Genomic DNA, 25,759 nt, shown 5'->3' on the forward strand with positions numbered 1-25,759 from the left:
CAAAAAAAAAAATAAAAATAATAATTTTCATCTGACTCATCAGACAAATATTCGTCATCGTCGCTGCTAGTATCGCTCTCATCTTCATCAGTATCTTCTTCATTTAGATTGCATTAGAATGCAAATTCAGGCTCCCCCCCCCCCCCTAGGCGATACGGCACCCCTTAAGTGTGACGGAGTACCCATTCAAAATAAAAGCCCTCAAAAAAGAAAGAAAAACCCCTTGAAAAAACTGCCTAAAAATTTCCAATGACGCAATTTGCGCCATGAACCCCCTCCCCTCCGTCTGTGTACTCCAGTTAATTAGAATGTTTTTCTGTGAGAGTTTATTATTTTACTATTATACAGTGGTTTCTGCGAGTTTTAAGTTTTTTTTTTTTTTTTTTTTAAGTAATAGAAATTATTTTTATTTAAAAAGAGAGTTTTCGCCCGCCTCTTTCCCCCAAAACCCGACGCGCAAAGTGCTGGGACTTTTTACCCCCTTTTTGCTGGAAAGGTAAGAAATAATTTGCAACAGGTTTCAACATTTTTTTTTTTTTTTTGGATGTTTGGGTTTGGCCATTTTTTGGCCTAATTTTACTGTACTATATGCATTATACTCCAAATTTTTTAGAAAAATATGTAAAGCATAATGTACTTACTAAAATGATTGATTTAAAAAAATAGCAGTAATTTTATCATGAAAATACTCCTTTTTTTTACATAATTGCATGAAAATTTCTACTTAATAAATTATTTTTCATATATTTGAAAAATAAAATAAAAAAATAATCAATCGATTTATCTTTCATAATATAAATATTTTGATTTCACTCTAAATTCTTTATAGCAAAAGGAATGACACCTGATTATTTCGTCATTCCTATTTTCCGGTAGTACGACATTACAATATTTGTGATTATGATGCTTTCGAGCTGATAGAAAATTTCGGCAAGAAAGCAAAATATCTTGAGAAAATTTCTTGATTTCTTCGCGTTTCTCTCGAAAGCGAGAGTTGTCACACAATATATTGCATAAAAAAACACTCCATTATTTTGTAGCAATTCACAAAGTAATTGATATTATTTCAGAGCGATAAACACGTGGTCAACATAAAATAATTTAGCACGGTTAAGGGGGGACCTCGTTGATAAAATCTTGAATTTTGTAGGACAAATATTTGTTCGGCTAATATCAATAATTATTTTGAGAATTTAAAAAATAAAACCCAGTTAGTAATAAATTTTTTATTATCATCAAATCAACATATTATATACCTGCCACAATCGAGCATTTTTGCAAAGGAAACTGTTGGGCGTCTCATTGAAACGAAACTACTCACGAAGATTCAGCTTGATAGTAATTATTTTTATATTTGGGATTTGTACTTCAACTTTGGAGTGTCTAACCAGGAAAGCATACCACGCAATTTGTAGGACAATGTGTGTCTTCAATTATATAAATATTAACTAACTGACCAAAAAAAAAATTCAGCTGGTTAGTAATTATATTTCATGTCTTCGTAAATAGTACATGTTGCAAAAGTGGGACATCTTTGATCAAATCGTGCATTTTGTAGGACAATTTTTTTCCGGCTAATTTAGATAATTATTATGAGAATTATAAAAAAAAAAAAATCAGTTAGTTATAAATATTTGATAACCGCCAAATCAACAAACTATGTCCTTATTACCCCTGTTAGCTACCACTTACAAAATTTTTGTACTGGCTAATGTTGGGCGTCTCGACAAAATGAAGCTACAAACGGAAAATTAGTTTGTTAGTAATGAATAACGAAAAAGGGCGCGGGATCCCGATCTATTCCCGCGAGGACCCTTTAAAATGTTTTTAAAGATCTCTTAGAGCCAATTAAACTACTTTTAAGTACATAAAATTGCGTACTAACTGATTTCGGATTTAGTGGTAAAATATTTTTAAAAACAATTTAAGCTGATTAACTGACATAAAATGCTCAGTAATACATAGAATCATTGTCATAATGCTTAAAAAAGAGGTTATATATAAAAAAAGAATTATCTTTTTTATTTTAATTTACTAAAGAATTAATGTAAGTCTCTGCCGACTGCAATATTACTCTCATAGCAAACCAACGTAATTTTATTGAAACTTGTTTCTTACGAAGGTATGTGTGTTTTAAAAGAAATAATTTAAAATTGTGGATACTGTTATGAAGAAATCTCATTATAAAAAAAAAAAAAAGTAAGGTTAAAGAAAATTTTGAAAGGAAGTCTGTGGCGGTACAGCGTCAAGGAGACCCTATAGCACCTACGCACCTACAGCCTTGAAATATTGTACGAAATTACTTAGAGTCCCGCTCCGGTGGTTTGCTCCTACGGTTTTGTTTTTTAAAATTCTAATTAGTTTTTCTGTAATTATTTTTTTAAGCTCAAATTTTGCGTAAATCGCCGTTTATTGCTTATTAAAAGGGTGAAAAAATTATTTGTATATATATATATATATATATATATATATATATATATATATATATATATATATATATATATATATATATATATATATATATATATATATATATTATATATCGTTGGAAAGGGTAGAATGTTCCGCGTTCTACGCAATTTGTTTCAATGCTCTAACGTAATTACGGCGCTAGTTATTATTTTTAGCTCGTTTAGGCTAAGCTAAAATTTAGGCACTACATTCTTCATTAAATTTATGAGTAAAAATAGAAGGAATTGTCGCACAGTTTTTTTTTTTTTTTTTTTTTTGACACCATTGGAATTAGTGGCTTTTTTTACTCCAGATATAACTCGACCTATGGTCGAAAAACTAAGCTTCTAGCTCCAAAGAAGAAAAAGTTACAAGCAGTTTTTATCAAGTTTGAAAATTCTCATTTCCATTCAAATTATTGATGCTTTATTTGTCGTTGCCATCCCATAGTTACGTCTTTTCGATTCGTTTGTTTCTTCTTTCTTAATCCCAAATTTTAAGATTGTGATTTTAACGGAAAATCTTAGGCTCAACTCAATTCAAGCCCCGAGCTAAGGAGCAAAATATATTACTAGAGATCATGATCATGAACGCGATTTTTCAAACGTATACAACTGCAGTTTTGCAATGCGCAGGAGCCTCCTAACTGGTGACAGGGGTCTGTCTAGGATTTTTCAAAGTCCGTTTTTTGTGAAAAATCAAATAATTTTGTGAAAAACAGGGCTGGCAAGTTTCTGCCGAGGCGGTTAAAACCACTGGTAGAAACCGGTTAAAAACGGCATGGCAAAAACCACTTTCTGCCACATTTGCGGCAGAAACTGGCAAAAACTCACAAAATGAAAAAAAATTAAATTATTGACATGCAATAGGAAGTGCATGGAAAAAATAATTATTAACCAAAGCACAATTTAATTAAGATATTACCACAATTTAAAATCAAATGTTACATTGTTTGGACCCCGCAGTTGCTTCTTAGTAAAGGTGGTTTCTAAAATCTAAACAGTTTCTCAATCTAATACGTACATATGAGAAACTTTAGAATATTCCTTCAACAGAAGAGCTAGCAGGCAATGCATGAAGGAACAAGCAATGTTCGTGAAACTTTCATCGATTGTATATATTTTTTTAACTGGTCCACCATGTAGTAACTGGGGTAGTGAGAGAAATTTAACTGGAAAAATAAGTTTCGAGAAATAGGGCCAATATTTTTTTGCAAAACTGTGACATTAGGTACAAAATCTATCTTAATATTTATTGGCAAGTAAAATTCTGGCATTTTCTTCTTGAAGCACGTGATAATTTCGATCACAAGCAATTTAGATGAAGCATATGAGTGAGCAAATTAAAATCAGAAATGCCTTTTCATTTTGTATGTCGCTCCTCTTTCCTGAGCACCTATATGATTTTTCGTCCTTTGTTAGATTAATCCAAACATTACGAGCATCTGCAATTGAAAAGTTCCCTTCTCAAACTAAATCAAGGGCATTAGCATATGATTTTTTTTTTTAAATGATGAAATGAAGCTTAATTTTTTAGTTTACTTAAATGAATATCATTTAGCAATCACTTAAGTAATTAAAGATGCTTTTAAGTTTTTGCCAGTTTCTACCGGTTTTTACCGGTTATAACCAGTTTCTGCCACTGGCACGGCAAAAACTAGTTTCTGTCGGCAGAAAGTCAACCCTGGTGAAAAATCAAATACTTTTGTGAAAAATCAAATAATTTTGCAAAAAAAAAAATTTTTTTTTCAAAAACGAAAGTTTAGACTCTTGAGATGGTGGAAACTACATCATTGACACTTAAAGTTGAGTGTTTTCCCTCTTTTCTGTTGAGAATATCATTCTTTAGTGCTTTTCTAGTATTTAAGGGGGGGGGGGAGAGGCATCGCTCACTGGGAGATGGGCACCCCTCAAGTATCAATATTTATCAACCATTCTACATCATGTTAAATTATAATAGAAATGTTATTTGTATAGTATTTAAAACAACTGTAAGAAAAAAAAATTCAGTCAGGGGTTCAGCATTTAAATTTTTAACCTAAGACACTGTTTAAGAGCACAAAGTTTCGTTTAAAACTTATAAATTCCGCGATTTTTACAAAAATAAAAAAATATTTTATTTGTTTACTTCTTAACTAAGCGTACTAAACATCGAAAATGCGAAAAATCAGATTCCCATAGCGGATGCAAAGAGATTGCAATCCTCAAAGTGAAGGCATCAAAAGTATAAAAACGGCTTATAAAATAAATATTTTGGATAAAATTATTTTAGAATTGCATTTTAGAGCTCTATGATAAACATATCATTAATATCTGGACACAGTTGAAGCAAAAAAAAAAAATAAATAATAATAATAATAAATAAATAAAATAAAAAAATAAACGATCGATTCAGCATTTTAATTATTGACTCATAAAAGAAAATGGAATTCCGCTTTAAAAACCTGAAATAAGCTTTGTTACAAAAATAAAGAACCCTCTTCATTTATTTGCATCCTAATAAAGCGAAGTTAGCTTGAAAAAAGAATGAAATATGATTCTCATATCGGATGTAAAAAGATTTCGTTTTTCAAAATGTAGGCATCTATAGAAAAAAAAACGGTAAATAAAAGAGTTCATTTTAAGTTAATTATCCTTTTTAGCATCGAAAAATCAAACCCATATAACTTTCTCCCAAAATAACAGTTTAACATCGCACCGCCAGACGCTAAGTGGCGATAAACAGTTAAACATCGCACCGCTAGACGCTGACGCTAAGTGGTGATTAGTTTGAATTTGGTAACCCTATCTGAAGCGATCACATCTCCCCCCTACTACCCTTTGCAGTTCTAAGTTCATTTCGCTGTATATTATTGATTATTAAATCATGAGTGGGGAGAAAAATGCTTACTACGCCTATTCAGAGAATGTTGACGCTTTTTCAGAGAAGTTTACAACATCGCTGCATAAAACAAACAAGCAAAATTATAAACCAAACTGACTTTCAGCTGTTAATTTCTTTCAAAGAAACCAACAACAGGCATTATATTTATTTGGCCGTAGTAATTATTTATGGCTTGCAGGAGCATCACAAGAGTGCCGATTTTTTTTTTTTTTTTGCGAAATTAGCTGATTTTGTATAAGTTGATTCCTCTAATATAACTTTAAAAAAGGTTCCAACCATTATCGTTTTTAAAAAGGAAATATGCTGTATTATTTTAATCTGAGATTTGATCTTTCAATAAACAATTTGTGAAAGATCCGTTTTTGTTCATCAGAATTTTGTGAAGGGTCCGTTTTGGTTGATCCGGATTTTGTGAAAGGTCCGTTTTGGTTGATTGGATTTTTGTGAAAGGTCCGTTTTGATTAATCGGATTTTTGTGAAGGGTCCGTTAACGGACCCAAATTTGCCCTGGCCAGACCCCTGGGTGAAGTGCCGGATCGTCAAAAAAGTAGATCCGCGGATCCGGATCATTAGTGTCAAGATCCACGGATACGGATCTCAATTTGTTTTACCCAATTCAACTATCCAAGTGCTTAATTTGTTACGGAAGGTATTCCCGTCAGAATAATAACACCGCTTCTTCAAAAAATGTCATCAACGGCGAAAATATAATCAAGACTATGATTTACTCTTTAAAGAAATCTCCGTTAAAATTGAGGGAGAGTTGGAAGGAACGGGTCAACGCTGCATTATTGCCTTAATAGAATGTGACGAATTATTTCTAGCTTCCTCGGTAAATGTAGGATACAGGAGCAAGAGAGTAAAGCTGCTACTGGACAGGCTAGAAATAATTTTTCGCATTTTATTTCAGCATAAATGCAGCACTGACCCATTCCACTCAACTTACTCCGACCGACAGAATAACAGAGCCGAGAAAACCTTTCCAAACAGTTAATAGAGAATTTAGTTTCACTATTTTTGAAGAATGCCGAGAAAAACCAAAGTGAAGAATAACAGAAACCCCAAATCTATAACAGAAACTAATGTTAAACTAAAAATAAAAATTAAAAAAAAAAAAAAAACATTTCCTAGAGGGCCGACCCGATATTAAGATGGATTTTGCGAGTCAAAACATGCGTTGTTAACAAATATGAACTGACAGCGGATAGGAATTTTATATCATTGAACTTTTTCTCCTTACCGACTATGAAATAGCTACCGATCACGCGTATAAAGGCTTTGAATTGCATTTAAAATTTCCTTAACAAGATTATAGCTTTTACTGTATATACCTTGGAAGTTTCAAACAAATATCAAATGCAGAAAAACTTAGTTCTTTCAATTTGAGGCAAATATTTTTAACGTATGGGTAAGTTTTTACAACCATAATTCTGAAAAACGTTAAGTCGGTTTTTATTAATATCTCCGGTTTTGCAACGGGTGGTACAAATTGACTTCTGAAATGATACCTTATAATTTAAAAAGGGAATAAAACCTAATTTTAACGGAATTTAAGAGTCTTTTATTCAAATATTTAAGAATTTTTAGAATAGAAAAGATCCGGTTAAGATCCGTCAAAAAGTAGCGGATACGGATACAGATCTTTACTTTCCCTTGGATATCCGCGGATACGGATATCCGGAACATCACTACTCCTAACCCTTATCGCTCTGCAATTTAGTACAAACTATTTTGAAACCCGGGGAAGGGATGCTTTTTGTTCCAAAGAGTGCTCATAATGCATTTTTAACCTGTTTCTTTATCATTGACGTTTTAAATCGTTGCGAATCAAATAAGATTGCGAAGCAACCTTCGGGGCTTGGTCAGCATTAGCGAGCGGGGGGCAGAGCTCCCTAGTATATTGAAAAATAGTTAATGGTATTGTTAAATTATTCCCGGGAGGGGGAGGCTCGGAACCCTGTGCCCCCACCCTAAAGGTTATAAAGTTAAAGTTTTGTCAAAAACATTTCATTACTTATGGGTCATTTTAAAAATTTTAAATAATGCAGGTTTTCGAGCATTCTGTGATTTAGTTTATAAGCACTTTTGCAAGCTTTTTTCTTTTTCACTAGCATTTGAAATTCGAACACAAAAACTTTTAGAGCAGATAATGGTACACAATCTTCTCTTTAAGCGAAATTCTTTTATTCAAACAAAAATAGGATAGGTAGTAAGTAAATATGTTTTAAATTTCAAACAGTTTCGTCTTAAATAGGTTAGATTGAATGAATGATACGTCCGTCATTTTGAAATCGTAGAAACTGAACACACATGCTTTTTTTTTCTCTCTTTTCTTTTCACACACCCCTGCCTAAGAGTGGGCAACCCTTTAAGACGCCAAGAATTCGCCAACTTCATTTTCAATAGTAGAAACTTTTAAAAGAGTGGGACTTAATGAGAAAAGAACAGGAAAAACAGCTTGGTATTTTCAAACTTCTTTCACCCCTCAAACCCCACAGGAGGTATGGCTGGAGCTCTTCGACGGTGTTCTCCCATTTGGTCCAAAAATTTCTCCACGGGGGGCTTCCACCCAACTGACCGGGAACACGATTGACCAATCGGGTGTCTTCCAACTCTACGTAGGGTTTGAAGGGAGGGGCTTAGGTGCTCGGACATTCAAGGCTGTTTTCAAGAGTAAATTTCTAAGCTTAACAATCTGGCGCCTTAGCTTGGCGCAATTTTTAGCACCATTCGGGGTTCAGGGCGTGGGTTGCCATTGGAAAGTTCAACGTGGTATAGAAGAGAGCAACTGGGCTAGCACCATTCGGGATTCCGGGAAAGGGCGGGGGGGGGGGGGGGGGGGGGTCCATTTGAGAAGTTCCACGTGGTGAAACTGGTTGCACGTGCCTATGCAAAATGGGAAAGTTCGTTGAGGGTAGTCGTCAGGTTAGCAGACTGGAAATAACATTCGGCTCAGGCATCCAGTTCCAGGGAGAACCGGCGTCTTCAATTAATTAAAAAAACACCCTACACTGTTAAAAAAAACCTGAAAATTCAGGTAGTTTTCTGACTGATTTTAACAGAATATTTCCGTAATGCTTCAAAATGTATTTTTTCCTTACAAAAACGTAAACATCCCGACGAAAACGGAATTTTTCCATTTCTAGGGTTGCCGCTGTGCTGTACTTTGCTCCGATTAGTCTTCAAGTCATGATAAACATCACTTATTGATAGTGCTTATTAATCGCACTGTTACATTCTGCTAATTAAAAGCATATTTAGAATAACAACTCAGATGCTGTAGACAAAATAGATAGCTTGCTATTTCATGTCTGGAGAGTAATATACTCGTATGTCGAAATTGTTTATAAGCATTTGAACTTTGTAGGTTTGGAAAAATGTTCGCGCCATTTTTAGACTGGCAGATGTGTTTTGATCGCCCTGGTGATTTGATGTGGGTTTTACCGAGTCAGTATTAGAATATTTTTGTGGTTTTAATATTTTGCTCAATACTTTGAACAATTCTATTCGTTAGTCATATTGTGTGCTCTAGCAGTGAGAATAGTTTAAGGATCTCGTGTTATCAATTTAAAGTAAAGCCTATTGGATTAGCTGTATCGAGATGCATTTAGCACCGCTGGTCATATGTAAGTGTTGTTGAATATCTTTGTACATGTTTATACAAATGTATTTTCCTTGTTAATATGCATTTGATAGAATTCCGATGATAGTTTATTTAGTATTTATACAACTATTATAGAGTTATTTTTTATTGCTCTTACGCATTCTTGAAAGTTAATACACTAAATGCCATTTCGTATCTATACCGGAGATAATCGTGGTGTGCGAGCAAGATAGGAAAAATCACTCTTTTTTTTTGGGGGGGGGGGGGATTCGCTTCACAGTTTGGAATACTGAAAGTAACTATTTTAACTCTCTAGATAAACAACAGTTAAGTCTAGACAACAGTTAAAAATTTTAAATCATTGAGATAATATTTCCTATCATTTCCATACAATTAAAATCACGAGAAATACGCAGACGACAATCTATTACGATTTATCTTTCTTATTGTTGCATTAATAAAAATATTTTTATTCGCAAAAAAAAAAAAAAAAAAAAAAAATCAACACCTCTTGGAGCGATCGGCGTCAAAATAGAACCAAAGCCTGTTTACATATGGATTCACATATATTCCAAATTTCAACCAGAACGTAGCATTACTTCTTGAGATAGGGCACTCAAAATGGAAAAAAAGAACGGGTGATTGCGCTACCCCTTTTTAGCTGTTGACACAAAAATAAAATCAGTTCTTATACCCACTAAGGGCTACTAGCCGATAAATTTTTCTTTCATTCCGTTCATTATTTCTTGAGATACAGCAGTCACAATTGACGACAAAAAACGTTCTATAGCTCAACCTCCGTTTGAGTTATTGACACCAAAATTGAATCAGCACCTGTTCCTGTTAATACCAACATATGGACCAAATTTTGTTTGATTCCGCCAGTAACTTCCTGAGGAATAGCAAGCACGCGTAACTCGAAAAACGTCCCATTGCTCCACCCCCCTTGGAGGAATTCGCACCAAAAACTAATGGGCACAAGTTCACATAGGGGCACATATGTGTACTAAATTTCGTTCGATTTCTTGCGGTAGTTTTTGTTGTAGAGCGGCCACAAAAAACTGGTCACACACAGACGTGACACACATACATACATACACACACACACACAGACAGACAGACATTTTCCAAAAATGGTCGAAACGGACTCAGCACACCTCAAAACGTTCGAATCCGTCAAAATTCGAAAATTTGCACGAATCCAATACTTTCTTCTATATATTAGATATAGAAGAAAGTAAAAAAGTAATATTTTTAGAACAGTTAACTATATCTGTATTATATATCATTTTAAAGAACTAAATTTTTAATGAAACGAAAAGTCAATACTTGACATATCTTTTTAAATATTTTTTTAAAATAAAATCTTTTTACATAAATACGGGAAAGTGAGAAATGGAAAAAATATCGCAATGAAAAAATAAGGAACGTAAATTCTGTTAAAACACAGAAAGATCGTAAATGAACGGAAAAAATAAGAAATGGAATTTTCGTTCAGTCACGAGAAATTTATAAACGGAAAACTACAACTACGGAGAAATAAGAAATGGAACTTCTGTTAAATCACGGAAAGTCATTGAACGGAAACGTAATATTTACGGCAACTTTGCTGCCGGTACTTTCTCCGTTATTTTCAGGAAATTTTTTTAACAGTGTAGTAATAAAATATTAATTAATTCTAAGGAAAATAATAAACATTTATAGTTTATTTTCAACTGAAAAATTAAGTATAATGACTTTATTAATTATTTGTTCAAACTAAAAAATCAAATGCTAATTTAAATAATAATCTAGTTTATTAAACCGATAAATAATATTTTGTTAAAAAAGCGCAAATAATCGCTTTTTTTAAAATAGCTAATTTTAGTGTTCATTGAATGATTGATCAGGAACTTGGAAGCTATTTTCTCTAAATTTTTCTGAATAACAGTTGTAAATAATTGATAATTAGTTTGTAATAATTGATAATTAGTATTATGCACATAATCAGTTGTGCATTTAAGCAAAATTCAGCGGGGGAGGAGGGAGAGTCGTATTTCACGACTTTGCCAACTAACTTTAAAATATATTTTCATCTCGAAAACCGCGTTTCTCATCTCATATGGTTCTAAGTTCCAAATAAAGTTCAGTATTATTAGCCGATCGGATCAAACTATTCACTTTTGAATGTAGCAGAGAATACTTGTGCGTTTAAAGATGAACACCCCTGCAAAAGTCCCTCATTTGTGTTCGACTTTTTTAAAAAATTCAGTAAAAAGAAAAAATTATCTTAAAAAAAATTGTATTGTACTTTTTGTAGAATGTGCAGAAAAAAGTTTACAACTCGTATTAATTTATAAACACAAGCGTTTAGTAAACCGCACTTACATTGTATGAACCTCAATAATTTTATTTATATTTTAGCACAAAGGCAAAAATTGGTGGGGTGCATGGGTTCAAATGCCATTATTTTTTCAAACATATAGTAACTTTTTTCAAACAAAACACTCTCTCTCTCCCACTCATTAAAGCAGCTCCAGCTTCCACTTTCGGAGAAGTCATTATTAGCATATACAATAGACAAAATAAAAATGAAAAAATCAGGAGAATTGCGTTATATTAAATGACTATGGGCATGGTTTAGGGTTTTTTTTTTTTTTTAAACTTAGATTGATTTTGAACTGTGATGTTACAGGTGCTAAATATATTTCAACCCCCTTTTAAACATTTCGAGCCCCCCCCCCCCTCCGCACGCCCCTGAGTTACAAGCCAGGGCCATACTAAAAACTAAAACTGGTCATGCTCGCTGAGTTCAATTATTTTCAGGAAATACACAAAAAGTTTGTTAAAACTTACTTTTTTAGCAACATCATCAAATTTCAAGCAACTAATTCCAGCGTATTTTAATTAAAAATTGGATAAATAATCCCCATTTTTATTAAGCACTTTTATTACTTGCCATGGAAAAATCTGAGGCCTGCTTTCGCTTATATCTCAGCTACTTAACCACTTTGGGATTTTACTTAATGATTTGCTTAATTTAAAGGTACAGCTTAACGCTGAAAAATTAAAATTCTAAAATAAAATTATTTTTTCGTTTCCGATGGAAAACAGCAAATTTCATGCACTTTCCCCATTAAATATTTGAATATAAAACCCATTCTTACAAATTTTGTTGCCTTGCAACAATATTGTTAATAGTAATCATAATGACTATTTTGAATCAAGGCTTTACTGGAGCAAGAATGAAATTTTTTCACTGTCGTTGCTTTTTTAGAGTTTTTATCCTCATCCATGCCAATAATCGATAACAGGGCTAAGTAAAGAGACATATTAGGTTCTTTATCACAAAACGTATGTTATGAACCATTCTTTTGCTTATATCTCAGCAACTAGACGACTTCGAGACTTCGGAATTTCACTAAATGATTTGTTTTATCTTAAGGTACAACTTAACGTAAAATAAAAATTTTATTTAAAAACAAAAATCTTCAATATAACGGATTAAAAAAAAATACTAAGTACTTCACATGATGCACTCAAAAGGACAAAAAAACTTTTTTGGTTCAGAAAGGCAATTATATAAGAAAGGACAAAGTATTCCTGCAGTTTTCAATTATTCCAAGAAAAAGACTTTACTAAAGAAGAAGAACGCGCTCAAGTCATTTCAAATCAAACTTTCCCATTAAGAGAAATATGCATGTTTCAACCCTCAAATTTATGATTGAAAGCTAGAAAATGATAAAACATTCTCTACATGACTTGAGCCGTACTTCTCTTCGTTTGTGAAGCCTTTTTCTTAGAATAATGGAAAACTACATGGATACTTAAATTGTCTTTTCTGACCCGGAAAAGTTATTTTGTCCTTTTGAGTGCATTATGAAAAGTGCTTACTTATTATTTTTAAAAAAATCTGTTACTAATCGATTTTTCAAAAGCGATTTTTGACAAATCGCTTTCAAAAGGTTCGCTTGAACCAGGGCTGCGGAGTCGGAGGGAAAATGGCCGACTCCGACTCCTAAATTTTTTTAAATCTATTTATTTATTATTTTTTTTTCAATCCACTCCCCCTAATGGGAAGGGGGAAAATTTCAAAACATAGGTTGAAATACTAATTCCTTTTTATGAAAATTTAGCGTTGTATTTCATTGCTAAACTAAGATGCATACAACGTTAAAAACTAAACGTGAATATCAAGTTTTCCAATGGTTCGGATTTTATAAGTAAGAATACTTTTAAATCCCATGCTTTAAAATAATTGAAAAGAATTAGTTTGCTGTGTCATAATATATATTTATGTCATAAATAATCCTGCATTTATCTTACTCACAAATACAAACCCCAGTTGCTTAAAATATCATTACAAATTAGAATTTATTGAGGTGATTTGCTGCTACTCATCGGTAACTTATAAGCAATTCTATCGATAAAATTGTGAAATGAAGTTTGAAACATTGTCAAGTGCTTTCATTTTTTGTTATTAAGTTCAAATTAAATTTTGATTACAAAGACTAATTCTTAATAGGTTGTGTTTTTAATCAATATTTAATATTTCATAAGGTGTAAAAATTAGAAATTAAAATGCTACAAAATTTAAAATGCAAGTGCTTTTCTTTTTACATTACATCCATGATTTTATGTAAAAAAAGTAGCAGTTAATGTAAACTAGCAATAAATTAATGTTTTACATTTATTACTAATTAACATTACTGAATTTTTTCGATTTATAGTGTCATATTTGTTTATAATAGTAAAACTAATGTAATGTATCAGAAGATTTAATAAACATTGAAAAGCAACAAGATTTAAATTTAAGGTCTAAGCATTTTTTTAAAACATTTAAATTAATTTAAATGAGAAAAAAATAATAAGTAAGAATTTTAATTAATATTGTGACATGGCATTATACTGATTCTTTCATTCATTGCATAAAAAATGCTTCTTTGGGAATTTTCGAAGTTTTAAATTTGTTCACTATGCGGTTGTCGAATGTTGAAGTAGGGGAATGTGGGACAAAGTGAATGAGAGGGGCAAAGTGAAATGGTGAAATATTTACTCTGCTGTTAGTGCCACCTATCTAGTAATATTTTAACTATGTAGTAAAAAATATAGCCTATTCTAGCTAAGAAAAAAATAACTCTGAAAATCATAGAATGTGATAACACAAGCAATTTTCGAAAAATGATTCTCATATTGTAATATTTTATTGTTAGTCGAAAATTATGCTAGTTATTATTAAATGATAAATTTCTTGCAATTATCATTTGAAATATTAATTGAGACCTAATATTCGATGCAACATTTATTTAGTTAATATTAAGCCCATTAATATTTTAATTATTTTGCGCAGTCAGACAAGTACATGCGGGAAAAGTGAAAAATTAATTTCGTTTAATTATTCAATCATTTATTAAATCTTTTACGCATTTTATTAATTACTTTATTAACATACCATAATTTAGTAATTCAATTATTTATTCATTCATACACTTATTTTCTTATTCATTCACCGTTTTACTCACTCGTTTATTTGTCCCCATACATTAATTAATTTATTTAATTAATTATTCGTTTATTTCTTTTAGCATCTTTTCATTTATTCATTCAACCTTTTATTTACTGATTCCTTTGATCAAAAATATTTTTTATAATCCAATAGAAAATATTTTATTTCAAACATATTTCATTTTTCACTTTGCCCCATGAAAAAATAAAGCGAAATTTTTCCACTTTTTTTTTTTTTTTTTGAAAGCGAAAATTCACCGGCGAAAATAAAAAATACCATTTCAATGCACGTTTTATTATAAAATACAATGTTCTTTCATGTACTGTAATTTTCAAAACAAATTTCCAATTTGTTCATTTTGAAAAAGCTCAGTCAGCTTAACCATACCAAGTATTCCGTGTACAGTCGACGCCCGCTACAACGCGATTCGACTTACGCGAAATGGCTACAACGCAAGTTTTTTCCTAGTAACGAATTTTAGAGCTAACGCGAAATTTCGTCCACAACACAAATTATTTTGGAAGGAAGTATCTGCTTCGTTATTGGCTACAAAATATTTATTTTGTAAATGTTACTACATCACTTGAAGCATCACTGACAGCGAAAGTTCTCACACCAAACTAATCTACGCATCGCGTTGTTAGTGCATCAAAAAACCACTCAGCATCTTTCATTTATTCATTTTTTTCATAATAAATCTTAAAGTGTATGAAATTTCTGGCACCTCAGTGGCACCTTTATCTAAAGTTTGTGAAGATGGGAAGAAAAAAAAAGGTTCTGATTTTTTAAAAAAAAAAGGGCCTTAGATTCTCGATAGACTTGAACAACTACAAAACGTCGACGGTAGCACGACATTAATATGAGTGAATTTTCCATACGTACAATTAAAAGTCAAAACAAAAAGATATTCCTATAAGTTCATAACTTAGTCTGAATACTGAAGCTTGCAGAGCAGTCTAGCAAAGTTAATATAGAAGCTGCTCTTGTATTGTGGATTAAAGAGATAAGAAAGAGGGGCTGCTGCCCCAAATTGAAACGTTATAAAAGAAAAGGCGAAGCAACTGTATTTAAAAATACATTAGATAATAACGATCTGATCATGGAGCATACATCATCATCTTCATCTTTTAACTCATAAATATTATTACTGTATTTGCTATACAGTACTATTGTAGTTCAGCATTTTATTATTAATACATACTTTGCGTACTGTGTTGTTTTATTTTATGTCTATATCTCCATTCATTTTGAGCACTTAAAATATTTCATGTTGAATAAGTTTTTTTATTTTTAAATACGGTAAAAGTTCAGTTCTTTATTTAAGAAATTGTGGTGTGTAGTTAAGGAATTTTTTTAAAGCAGTTTGAGGGGTGTTTATAAGTGACTAAAAGAATTTGGTATGCTTTAAAAAAATGTTTTTCATATACTTTTCCACAACGCAAAATTTCAACTTACGCGAGGAGTCATGGAACACATCCTTCGCGTAAGTCGGGACTCGACTGTATCTCTAAAATAATAATAATAAAGAAACAAAGAATGAATCATCAAAATTCAAAGAACTGGGTGGATAGGTTTTCAAGAAGTTGTTTAGAATTTTATGCTATTTAACATTTATTTACACGGGATTGCTTTTTTAAAAACTAATCTAAAGTTTGTTACTTTTATTTTATTTTTAACCTCATTCTTGTAACTTTATCAAAATAAGTTTTTCGTTTTTGTTTTCCCTTTATTTATCCTTGTTGATTTCTAGCTGCTTTTTTTCATTGTGCTGTAATCTAATTTTACAGTCTGGACATAAACTGCAAAGTTTTGATAATTTCGATAATTTTGTAACCTTCTCTATGGGAAAATCAGTGTGCTTTATTGAAAAAAAAAAATAGCATTTATAATCAGTTGATCATTAATTTGTCACTAAAATAATTTTAATTCACTTAAGGCATTAATTATGCAATTAGTTTATTATTTGGAAATTTAAAGCTTAAAATATAATTGTGTTTTCCTTTTCTTTTTAATTTCCTATGTAGGCAATAAATACTTTCATTATCAATTTGAGCGAGAAAAGTAAAACACGCGAAATTTTCGCCATAGTAATACGAGTCTTTTCCCCCTTTCTCACCACTCAACATGGCCTCCACTCACTCACAGTGTACTTCTAACTGGACAATAGGAGTAGATGACACGGCATGTTCCCCCCCCCCCCCTATATTCCTACCTCCACGGCAAGAAATCCTTCCACTATGTATTGGCATTTATCGATATTTAGGGATCGCCAAAAAAGTTTATTTTAGACAGTGGGCAAAGATGGCGATGGAGTGGCTCAGACTTTCAGATCTCTTTATTAGGAGGGAGGTGATCGCCCCGGGGATTACAGCGTAAAGGCCCTTTTCAGGGCTGACGGGGGTAACCCCGCCATTGAAACTGTCCCACCGGCAAACCGCTCCCAAGCGTCTACCTCCCTTACGGCCAGCTCTCCAGACTCCCGGAAAAAGCGATCTTTCGGCTAAAAGAAGAAAAACGACGTCCCTATTCGACGAAATCATAGCCAAATACAAGTTCGACACCGTGGAAGTTAAGACAAAACTCTGCGACACCAACGACCATCCTACCGTCATGGGGATCCTCGAGTACCTCGAATCCATGGATAAGGAATTGGAACAGTGCGATTACTACATATCGACTAAAGATCAACGGAGGACATGGGACCAAATCTTGAAGTTTGAGCGCTCTGCGAACATCAAAGCACATGGCCCTTCCCAATCTTTCTCGGACGAAGGAAGTCTCGACTCTCCCGAAGACGGCAAAAGGGACATCACTGTGAACTCTCACACCCCGATTCATGCGTCTCCCAGTATCCCTCTGGAAAACAAGTTCTCCGCCCTCTCGCAACCTGACGACGAAACTCACGACGAAGAGATGACCAATCCTAGTATGGCAGAGAAAAATACCCGTCCTTCCAAGAAACAAGCCCCTCCGCCCTTCACGATTGCAGACGTGGACTGCCTACAAGAGGTTTTAGCTGCCCTCTCCAATGTCTGTGCCGGACCCATACAAGGCAAGATATCCGGGAAAAACCTTCAAGTATACCTCTCTGAGGAAGTCGATGCCGAGCCGGCCGAGCGTTACTTAAAGGACAATAATTTCCAATTCCACAGCCACCTCCTTCCAAGACAGAGGCCTCTCAAGGTTGTCCTGCGTGGCCTGCCCCTCAACTTCTCCCTGGACGACATCTCTAATGAGCTGAAAGACCGTGGGTTCCAAGCCCTAAAAGTTCTGCAGATGAAGACTGGCCCCGATCGCCGCCTCCTCCCCCTCTTCATAGTCCTGCTCGCCAAAACTGACGAGATCTTCGACCTCACCAGCATCGGCTATCTCCGGATCCAGGTTGAACGCCTACGGCCCAGATTGACCAGCATCCAGTGCTTTTGCTGCCAGAAATATGGACACTCAGCCGCCAAGTGCTTCCGGGCCCCCCGATGTTTGAAGTGTGCCCAGAATCACCTCTCGTATGAATGCTCCAAAAGCAAGGACCTCCCGGCATGCTGCGCCCTCTGCGGAGGCGAACACCCTGCCAATGCTCCCGTCTGCCCAACCAAACCGAAGCCTCGGCTGCCAAATCCCGCGCGGACTTTTCCTGTGTTAGCATAAAATATTATTTTATTTTATTTTTTTATTCTCGGTCCACAGCCGATAATTTAAAGAAAATAATTTAAAGTTAAGTGTACCTACTTTACGCCCAGTCTGGTAAAAGTAGAACCTGTCAACTAGTTGGTGCTAACACTTCAATCGATGATTCCCCCACGCCATAATTAATGGCGACTGTTTACTGAAATCATTGGAGATTGCATGTCTCGATTCAGAAAAGTTGAGTTGTCACCTGATCGACTCGAATTAATTCCACTCGTTGACCGCACGTGCTATGGAGAGGAGTACGAATATTCGCGGCAGTGGAATATGCAAATGAGTGATGGTCGAAGTAGAAGTTAGTGTGGTGACGTCATCGAGGCATGGAATCTCATTGGTTGATAAAACATATATATTGTGGCGAGTGGCAGCAAGCGATCACTCTCGTCTTCTCTTCTCTCAACGATCCCCAGTTGTTGTGTTTGATCGTGAAGCCTAGTCCGGCTCACGTGTGGGGGGTTTTTTTGGTATGTGATATTTAATCTTCCAAGTCCTGGAATTAGTGAGTCCAGGTGAAGAACCAGTTGTGTTGTGTCCGGCCAATTAAAATGTCGGGGAAGTGTGTTCCACGTGTCTACCTGTGATGCTCACCGATCTACGAATTGTGTAATGTTGCCTGTTCAGTATGGAATTCCTGAAGTGTGATTCGGCGGACCTTTTGTGAGTCTTCAAGCTGATCCTTCGGAGTGGCAAGCGATTGCATCGACATTTTGGTGACATTTTTCTTTATTTTCTGGAACCACTTTTGTTATGATATTTTGGGGGTGTATTTTATGGGGATGTTATTCTAGTCATATTTAATAAATGTATTTTTCTGAAACATGTTTTTTTGCTTGTCTCCAACTTGACATTACACGGCCAGTTAATGTTGGCTTAGTTTAAATATCTTAACTTTTGGATTTTAACCTTAACCTAAATTAATGCCAACATCCTGCTCAAGTTTCCAACCCCTTGAAAACGAGAACTCCTGTTCCTAGCATCAAATCGCCACTGGACATCCTCCCTAGACCTGTTGCGCTCCAGCAATTAACCACCAAGTCCGAATCCAGTCAACTCCTCGCGATGATGGCTCAAGTCCTCGCCCAGCTTCAGGCTCAGAACCTCCAGATCCAGGAACTCCTGAGCGGCCTATTGGCCCTAGCTAGGCCCTAGTGCTCTTCCAAGGCCTAGTTCGACGCAACGATGCTCCGGCGTTTTGCGTCTTCCAAAGAGACCTTCTTTGACTCGGAGTAAAAGAGTCTACTCTGTACGCCCCTCTAAAATTCGACGACCGACCGACCGTGACAAGCTTATCTTGATGTGTTTGACAGTTTGGGCCAGTTGGAACCTCACCTCTTCGACTGCGATAAGCGCTATTGTTTGCTCCCCCTAGTCCCTCGGGTATACCAGAAGTGTGGAAAAATTTGGATGACACCGAGGAAAACCACTATTTTTTCCTAGCTAGAACTCTACTTTGCCGATGAAGATTAACGGCATTGTGCCAATCTAAGAATTTCTCCTCCTTCAAATAACCTAAACGTGAGCTGTGAGCACATTCAAGGTCACGCATCTTTTTATCAGAGCCACACTATACATTCTGTTTGGTCAGTAGGCTACATAGCTTCACACAATTTGTTATGTGATTTCCTTCATTGTTGGAGGGAAAGCAGCTTTTCTGGAGGATTTCTAATAAGGGTAGTTGCATTGCATTAGTGTTTTGATCAGGGAAATTCCTATGTGAATTTGAACAGGTTATTTTTCGGTAGAGTAAGATTCTAAATCTATTAGCAATCTACTTCTAAGACTTAAACCCTTCCTTGCTGTCTTCGCAATATGTCCCAACAACTTAATGTTTCGTAAAAATTTAAAACTCTTAAGTTGGAGAACAAATGTTAATTGACATTTTAACTAGTAATATATCTGCTAGTTAAAAAGTCTTACAAAGAAAAGATAGAGTGAAATGGGTTTCGTGCAAAATTTCGATTTTTTTTGGTACCTTGTTCGTTTCTTAACTCCGGGTGGTTCTTGAGGAGATGAGGCATCAGACAGACAGACTTTCAGTTTTATTTGTTTCGACTAGTAGATATTTTTGAGCGAATACGCAGTACTTTTTTTGATTGAAATATTTTTCTGTTTGTTTTCAGGTCATGCTTACAGGAATGTTTAAATGCTTAGATTTTAAACCTGGCTCACTTGGGAAACCAGCACCAGGCATGGATTTGGTAGTAAGTATGTAAAGTAGCTATCAGACAATTTTGCATTTTCATGAATAAACTTTTCATTGAAATACACCGCCAGCTCAGTCAATTCCAGCCGAGGACTGCAGTTTTGTGCATATTAGCACTCATCAGCCCGGCATAGGACTAACTAAGCTGGAGGTGGAAAACCTCTTAAGGAAAGCCTAGAGTGCCAAACAAATTGGTAGCTAATACAGAATTAGCACTGACCAGACGAGTGACCGAAACAATGGTTCGGTTCAACTCGAATACTGAAGGCAAGGCAGGTATATTCAGTAACTTACCGCACTGGAATTGACTGAGCTGGCGGTGTATTTCACGTCTTTCTGCCTTAGCCCTGGCTATAGGGCAGTAAATTACTGAATAAACTTTTCATTGTTGAAAATTTCAATCGCATGATACAAATATTTACAGATAATAGATGAAAATGAAAATGAGCTTGGCCCAGGCTGTATTGGTGAAATATCGATAAGAAGAAGGGAAAAAATGTTCGGCATTTTTAAAGGCTATAAGGTAAGTGAAACATCACTAAGCAAAACTCGTCTCTCCCCTCAATCAAGTTTTAAAAGAAAGTTTAAAAAATCAAAATCATTCAAACTGCAATACAAATTATTATTTCATATCAAGAACCCAGAAGAGTTTTTTTTTTCAGCAGTCAGTGACAGATTTAAAAAAAAATACAAAATAGTCTGCTAGATCAACCGACATTAGGTTGATTGCAAAGTCTAAATCGGCATCAAAAAGTGCTAAAAATTACAGGAAAAACTTCAAAATATAAGCAGGACTGATTCCCCCCCCAAGGGCAAGGATAACCCCCTCAAATCGTGGAGACTCCCCCCCCCAAAAGAGGAAAAAGTCCCCTCAAAACCCCCCTAAAATTTTGATGGCCCAGTCTGTGCACAACCTCCTCCCCCCAGGTGGGCACCCCTGCTATAAGTACATGCTACCTGTGGATTATATCTCGGGAAAATACGTAATATATCTTTGTTCCTAAATTTAAAATTCCATTTTCCTTTAAAAAAAATTTTGGTACTCCCAACTATGAAATGGTCTGTGGAGCTTCTTGGGAATCTGCGACGCATATTACAGCACCCCGTCACAATCTTGCAGCGATTGGTTTTCACTTGTTTTCAAGAACGAAAAACTAGCTAGCAGCACAGCGCTTCGACGACGACAAGGGGGAGCTTCAGATGAGAGTACTGAGCAATTGAGATCGCTGGCGGCAGAACTCTACGACGAAAACATTTCAAATCTTGTTCACCGCTATGATAAATGCCTCAATTTGTATGGTAACTATAAAAGTAGAATTTTAGTTGCTTTTCAATATGTATATTTAAAAAAATTCCTGTGCTTAGTTTTTTTTTTTTTAATTCCAAAATGTTTCTTACTTTCTGAAATTTCTCGTACAAAATGTTTACTTTGAATAAAATTAGGCATTTGTATTTTCAATAATATCGAATCGATATAAACTAACGCCAAGTTATCGTTGCTCAAGGATGTAAAGGGGGAGGCGGGCAATCAGTTAACCTCTAAAGAGGGGCGATGGGCTCAAAGAAGGTTAGGAGCCACTGCTCTAAAGCTTTAAGGACCGGACATCCAGAGGTAAAAAACATTAAAGTCATCCATTGAGGCTCTGAGAAGCAAAGGGATGTAAGTGCCAAAATTTTCAGTTTCGAGATAACCTGCATAAACGGTAGAAGGATCTCCTCTCTGGTTTCGGGCAAGACTAGTATCTCTGGCAGGTGCTGCTATACAGCAGGATTTTAAGAGAAAAAAATCAATGAAAGCCTACCTAGTAGCAGGACATCAAATGTGTTTCTCTCCGAACTTTAAAAAGTTCACTTACATACCTTTTCTTCTCACTGCCACAATTGCCGCCCACCAAAGGCGGTGCTGAGCCACCTCACGTGGCGAACCGAGTTTGGCAAAAGAAACGAGCAGGGGGGGGGTGGGAGTCTCTTAGCTTTCTGAATTTTTCGACAGAATTAAATGAAAGGATTGGAAAACTAACTTGATGCCTGAGTGCTGCGCTCACAATAATTGTTTGTTTCTCAGGATGACCCAGAGATGACGAAGAAGAAATTGACAGAAAAATATTTTCATACAGGAGATGTTGGATATTATGATGATGATGGATACTTTTGGTTCGTCGGAAGAAATGATGATCTGATTAACTGCTCAGGGTAATTATTATTAGTATTATTTTTGTAAAAAAGACGAGAGTACATGCTGTATATATAGAGTCAGGGTTCATACCCTTTAGGCAGAAAAAAATTCAAGCACTTTTCAAGTACTTTTCAAGGTAAAAAATTTTGTTTTCAAGGCCAAACACATAGAAATAAGGCAATAATACAAAAAAGTATAGGAAAGCAAAATTGCTTTTTCTACAACGAGAGACGCTTTGATGAAAGATCTACTGCGTTGAAAGTTTTTCTGGAAATGTTTGATCATAAAGAGAAGCAGATACCAAAAGGTTTAATTTTGAGGTTTTTCAAAGGTTGCAGCAGTCAGAGGTTTGTATATTTTCTATAATCAGCAAATTAAAAAAACCTTTCATAACTGCTTTTAACTTTTAAGGGAAGAAACTAAAATACCCAAGTTCAATGGCATTGCCAGAGAGGAGTTTTTGAAGTCACCCCCCCCCCCCCCCGGGTTTCAACATTTATTTCCAATATCTATACAGTGGTTTATTACAATATAAGGGCGGTTAGGACAAAAACACTACCCAGAAAGTTATTTCAGTTTTCACTATTAAGTTCTAAAAATATTAGGTTTGCAAATCATTTATAAGTATGCAAATCAATTATTCGTATGTATTTATTAGCTGTTCAGACAATAAGGCATTTCAACTGTCCTCGAGTAAATTTAAAAATTAGGAAGTAAGAAAAGTTTATGAAAGTCCACAGTCCAGTCTCTACACCTCAAAATATACAAAAGCAGCTTAAGCAGTGATAAATACTGTGAATGCAAACTTGAGCCTATTCAGCTTTCATTAACTTGCAATAGACAATAAATGTGCAAGTTCAGATTTATAGAGCCATATTTCGAAATTGAAAAGATTCACAAGAAGTTGACATATATTATGACAAAAGTCGTTTTATTTTGGGAAAAAATGGGTTATTGTTGAAATTAGAATTTAAATTTAGAAAGGCAATAATATTCAGGTGATTTGTGAGTTCATAAAAAATTACCTGAAAGTTTCAAAGAGCAAAATGGGGCGAGGGGGGGGGGGGGAAATAATTTTTAAAACTAAGACCCCTATTACTTGAATATACATATGTACAACAACAACTTTTGCTATGCATACAATTTATAAAATAGTTTATTAAGTCAAAATATTTTGCATAGAAATACCATGCCCAGTGCCTGTTGATAACCGGTAACAGGCACTGGGCCTAGCTAGGCTTGTACTGGTCAATTTATTAGGTCCAAATGAAGATGAATGACCCTCCTTAAGCTATCTACCCCTTTGCTGATTAAAGCCTCTTTCGGTAAGCTCCAAGTACCCACAACCTTAATAAAGTAGTAATTTTGAACATTTGAGGAAAAGGGGAAATTTGGAGATATAGGGAGGTAAAAGCATAAAAAGGAACACTACTGGATTTCAAGTGAATAATCATAACACAACCACCCCTGTTATACACCTTATTTATTTTAGCAGACATAAAAAAATGATGATTTATATAATTTTATTTATAAGTACAACTTTATATTTAAAATACAAACTTTGAGTTAATTTGTTAGGTGCTCAACTGCTGAAATTTAAATTTAAAAAAAAAAAATCTGCTATGACCAAAAATTAGGTAAAGATAATCATTCAAAATTGCAAAAATAAATTAGCAAATAATTAAACAAGACCAAGGTAATAAATTCTTTAACTCTTTAGTTATTAAAATAAAAAATAAAATAAGCTAATCTGATGTAGCAGTGTCAAAATAACTACTAATTGCCAAAAATATAAAAATATTTACAAAATGCAAAAGGATTGAAATCTCAAACAAGGGAAGCAAATTTTCGCGAATTAAGTTTAATGTTGTCATGTTTCCCATAAAATAAACTTATATTTTACTGAAATTAAACATAAAATATGCTAATCTACGGTAGCAAATATGAAAATAACATCCGATTAGTGAATATATTTAAATATTTGCAAGATGCAAAAAGATTGAAATTTCAAACACGAGAAGCAATTTTTCGCAAAGTCTGAGTTCGTTCGACGTGGCATGTTTCCCATGAAATAAATTTATTTGTTTTTTTATTAAAATTAAACAAAAAATATACTAATCTAAGGTAGCATATGCGAAACTAACATTTGATTAGCCAAAATATTTAAATATTTGCAGGATGCAAAAAGATTGAAATTTCAAACACAAGAGCAATTTTCCGCGAAACCCGAGTAAGTTCAATGTTGTCATGGTTTCCAAATTAATTTCTTTGTTAATTAATGAAATTAAACAAAAAATAAACTAATCTAAGGTACCATATGTCAAAATATCTTTCGGTTGTAAAAAACATCAAAATATTTACAAGATGCAAAAGGATTGAAATCCCAAACACGGAAGCAATTTTTCGCGATGTTGCATACTGAACACATGTTCAGAAATTGCATTGGTGAAATACTTTTTTAAAACTTCTAAGCACAATTCGTTGATTTTTGGGAGAATTTAAGCACTAAGAAACTTTTTCAAGGTTTTAAAACTTTTTCAAGCACTTGAAAATGAACTTTTTTTTCAAGCACTTTTCAAGGTTTTTCAAGGGCGTACGAACCCTGAGAGTTCTACGTTTGAAAAAAGAAAAACTAGCTAAAACATGGAGTCAGTTTAAAAAAACATTTGTGCTTGCTTTCTTTTCTTACTGTCCTCTGGCAACAAAAGTGACATAACTCAAAAAAAAAAAAAAAAAAAAAAAAAAAAAAAAAAAAAAAAAAAAAAACATTTTAATCATAGATTCATGAGTTATATTTGATGCTCTTCCTTGCCAAAATAAGAAAAAAAACTTACATAGTGAGTTTACATAACTAGTGCATAGTGGTGTGAAAGTTAAAAAGATATAAATTGCGGAAGTGCACTATAACAAAATAAGAAGAGCCGTAGAAACATCAAGTTTTTGCCAACGTAGCGTGCCTTAAGTAGAAACTACTTAAAAACGTAGTATTTCTTAAGGCACATTATGCCAACTTTATGCACCTCACAGTTCAGATTTAGGTTAAGTTATTTAACATTTTATGGGATTTCTAGCACTCTCCCCTGAACTGAGTCGATTTTTTTTTTTTTTTTTAAATCTGAATGGTTGAGCATTAATGGGAAGAAATTTTGCAAATATGTATAGTATTGAGTTTTATCTTTTCAAATGTTCAAAAAGACTTTTAAAGCATGATTTCACTCAAGTTTTATGTTTCCAAACATCTTCAGAGGAGAGCTTAAAAGTCGATATTTCCAT

The 25,759-nt window shown here is 34.3% G+C and overlaps 1 protein-coding gene across 2 annotated transcripts in view; it reads left to right on the forward strand.

Moving 5' to 3' along the window:
- LOC129216148 (acyl-coenzyme A synthetase ACSM3, mitochondrial-like) overlaps window positions 1-25,759 on the forward strand; it is a 124,714-nt gene that overhangs the window by 93,725 nt on the left and 5,230 nt on the right. For both annotated transcript variants that reach the window (XM_054850306.1, XM_054850307.1), the window contains exons 11-13: window positions 20,228-20,308; window positions 20,735-20,833; window positions 22,376-22,503. In XM_054850306.1, coding sequence (XP_054706281.1) covers window positions 20,228-20,308; window positions 20,735-20,833; window positions 22,376-22,503 — 308 coding nt within the window. The remainder of the gene's footprint in view (window positions 1-20,227; window positions 20,309-20,734; window positions 20,834-22,375; window positions 22,504-25,759) is intronic.

This window comes from Uloborus diversus, chromosome 2 (assembly GCF_026930045.1).
Source record: "Uloborus diversus isolate 005 chromosome 2, Udiv.v.3.1, whole genome shotgun sequence".
Classification (NCBI taxonomy): domain Eukaryota; kingdom Metazoa; phylum Arthropoda; class Arachnida; order Araneae; family Uloboridae; genus Uloborus; species Uloborus diversus.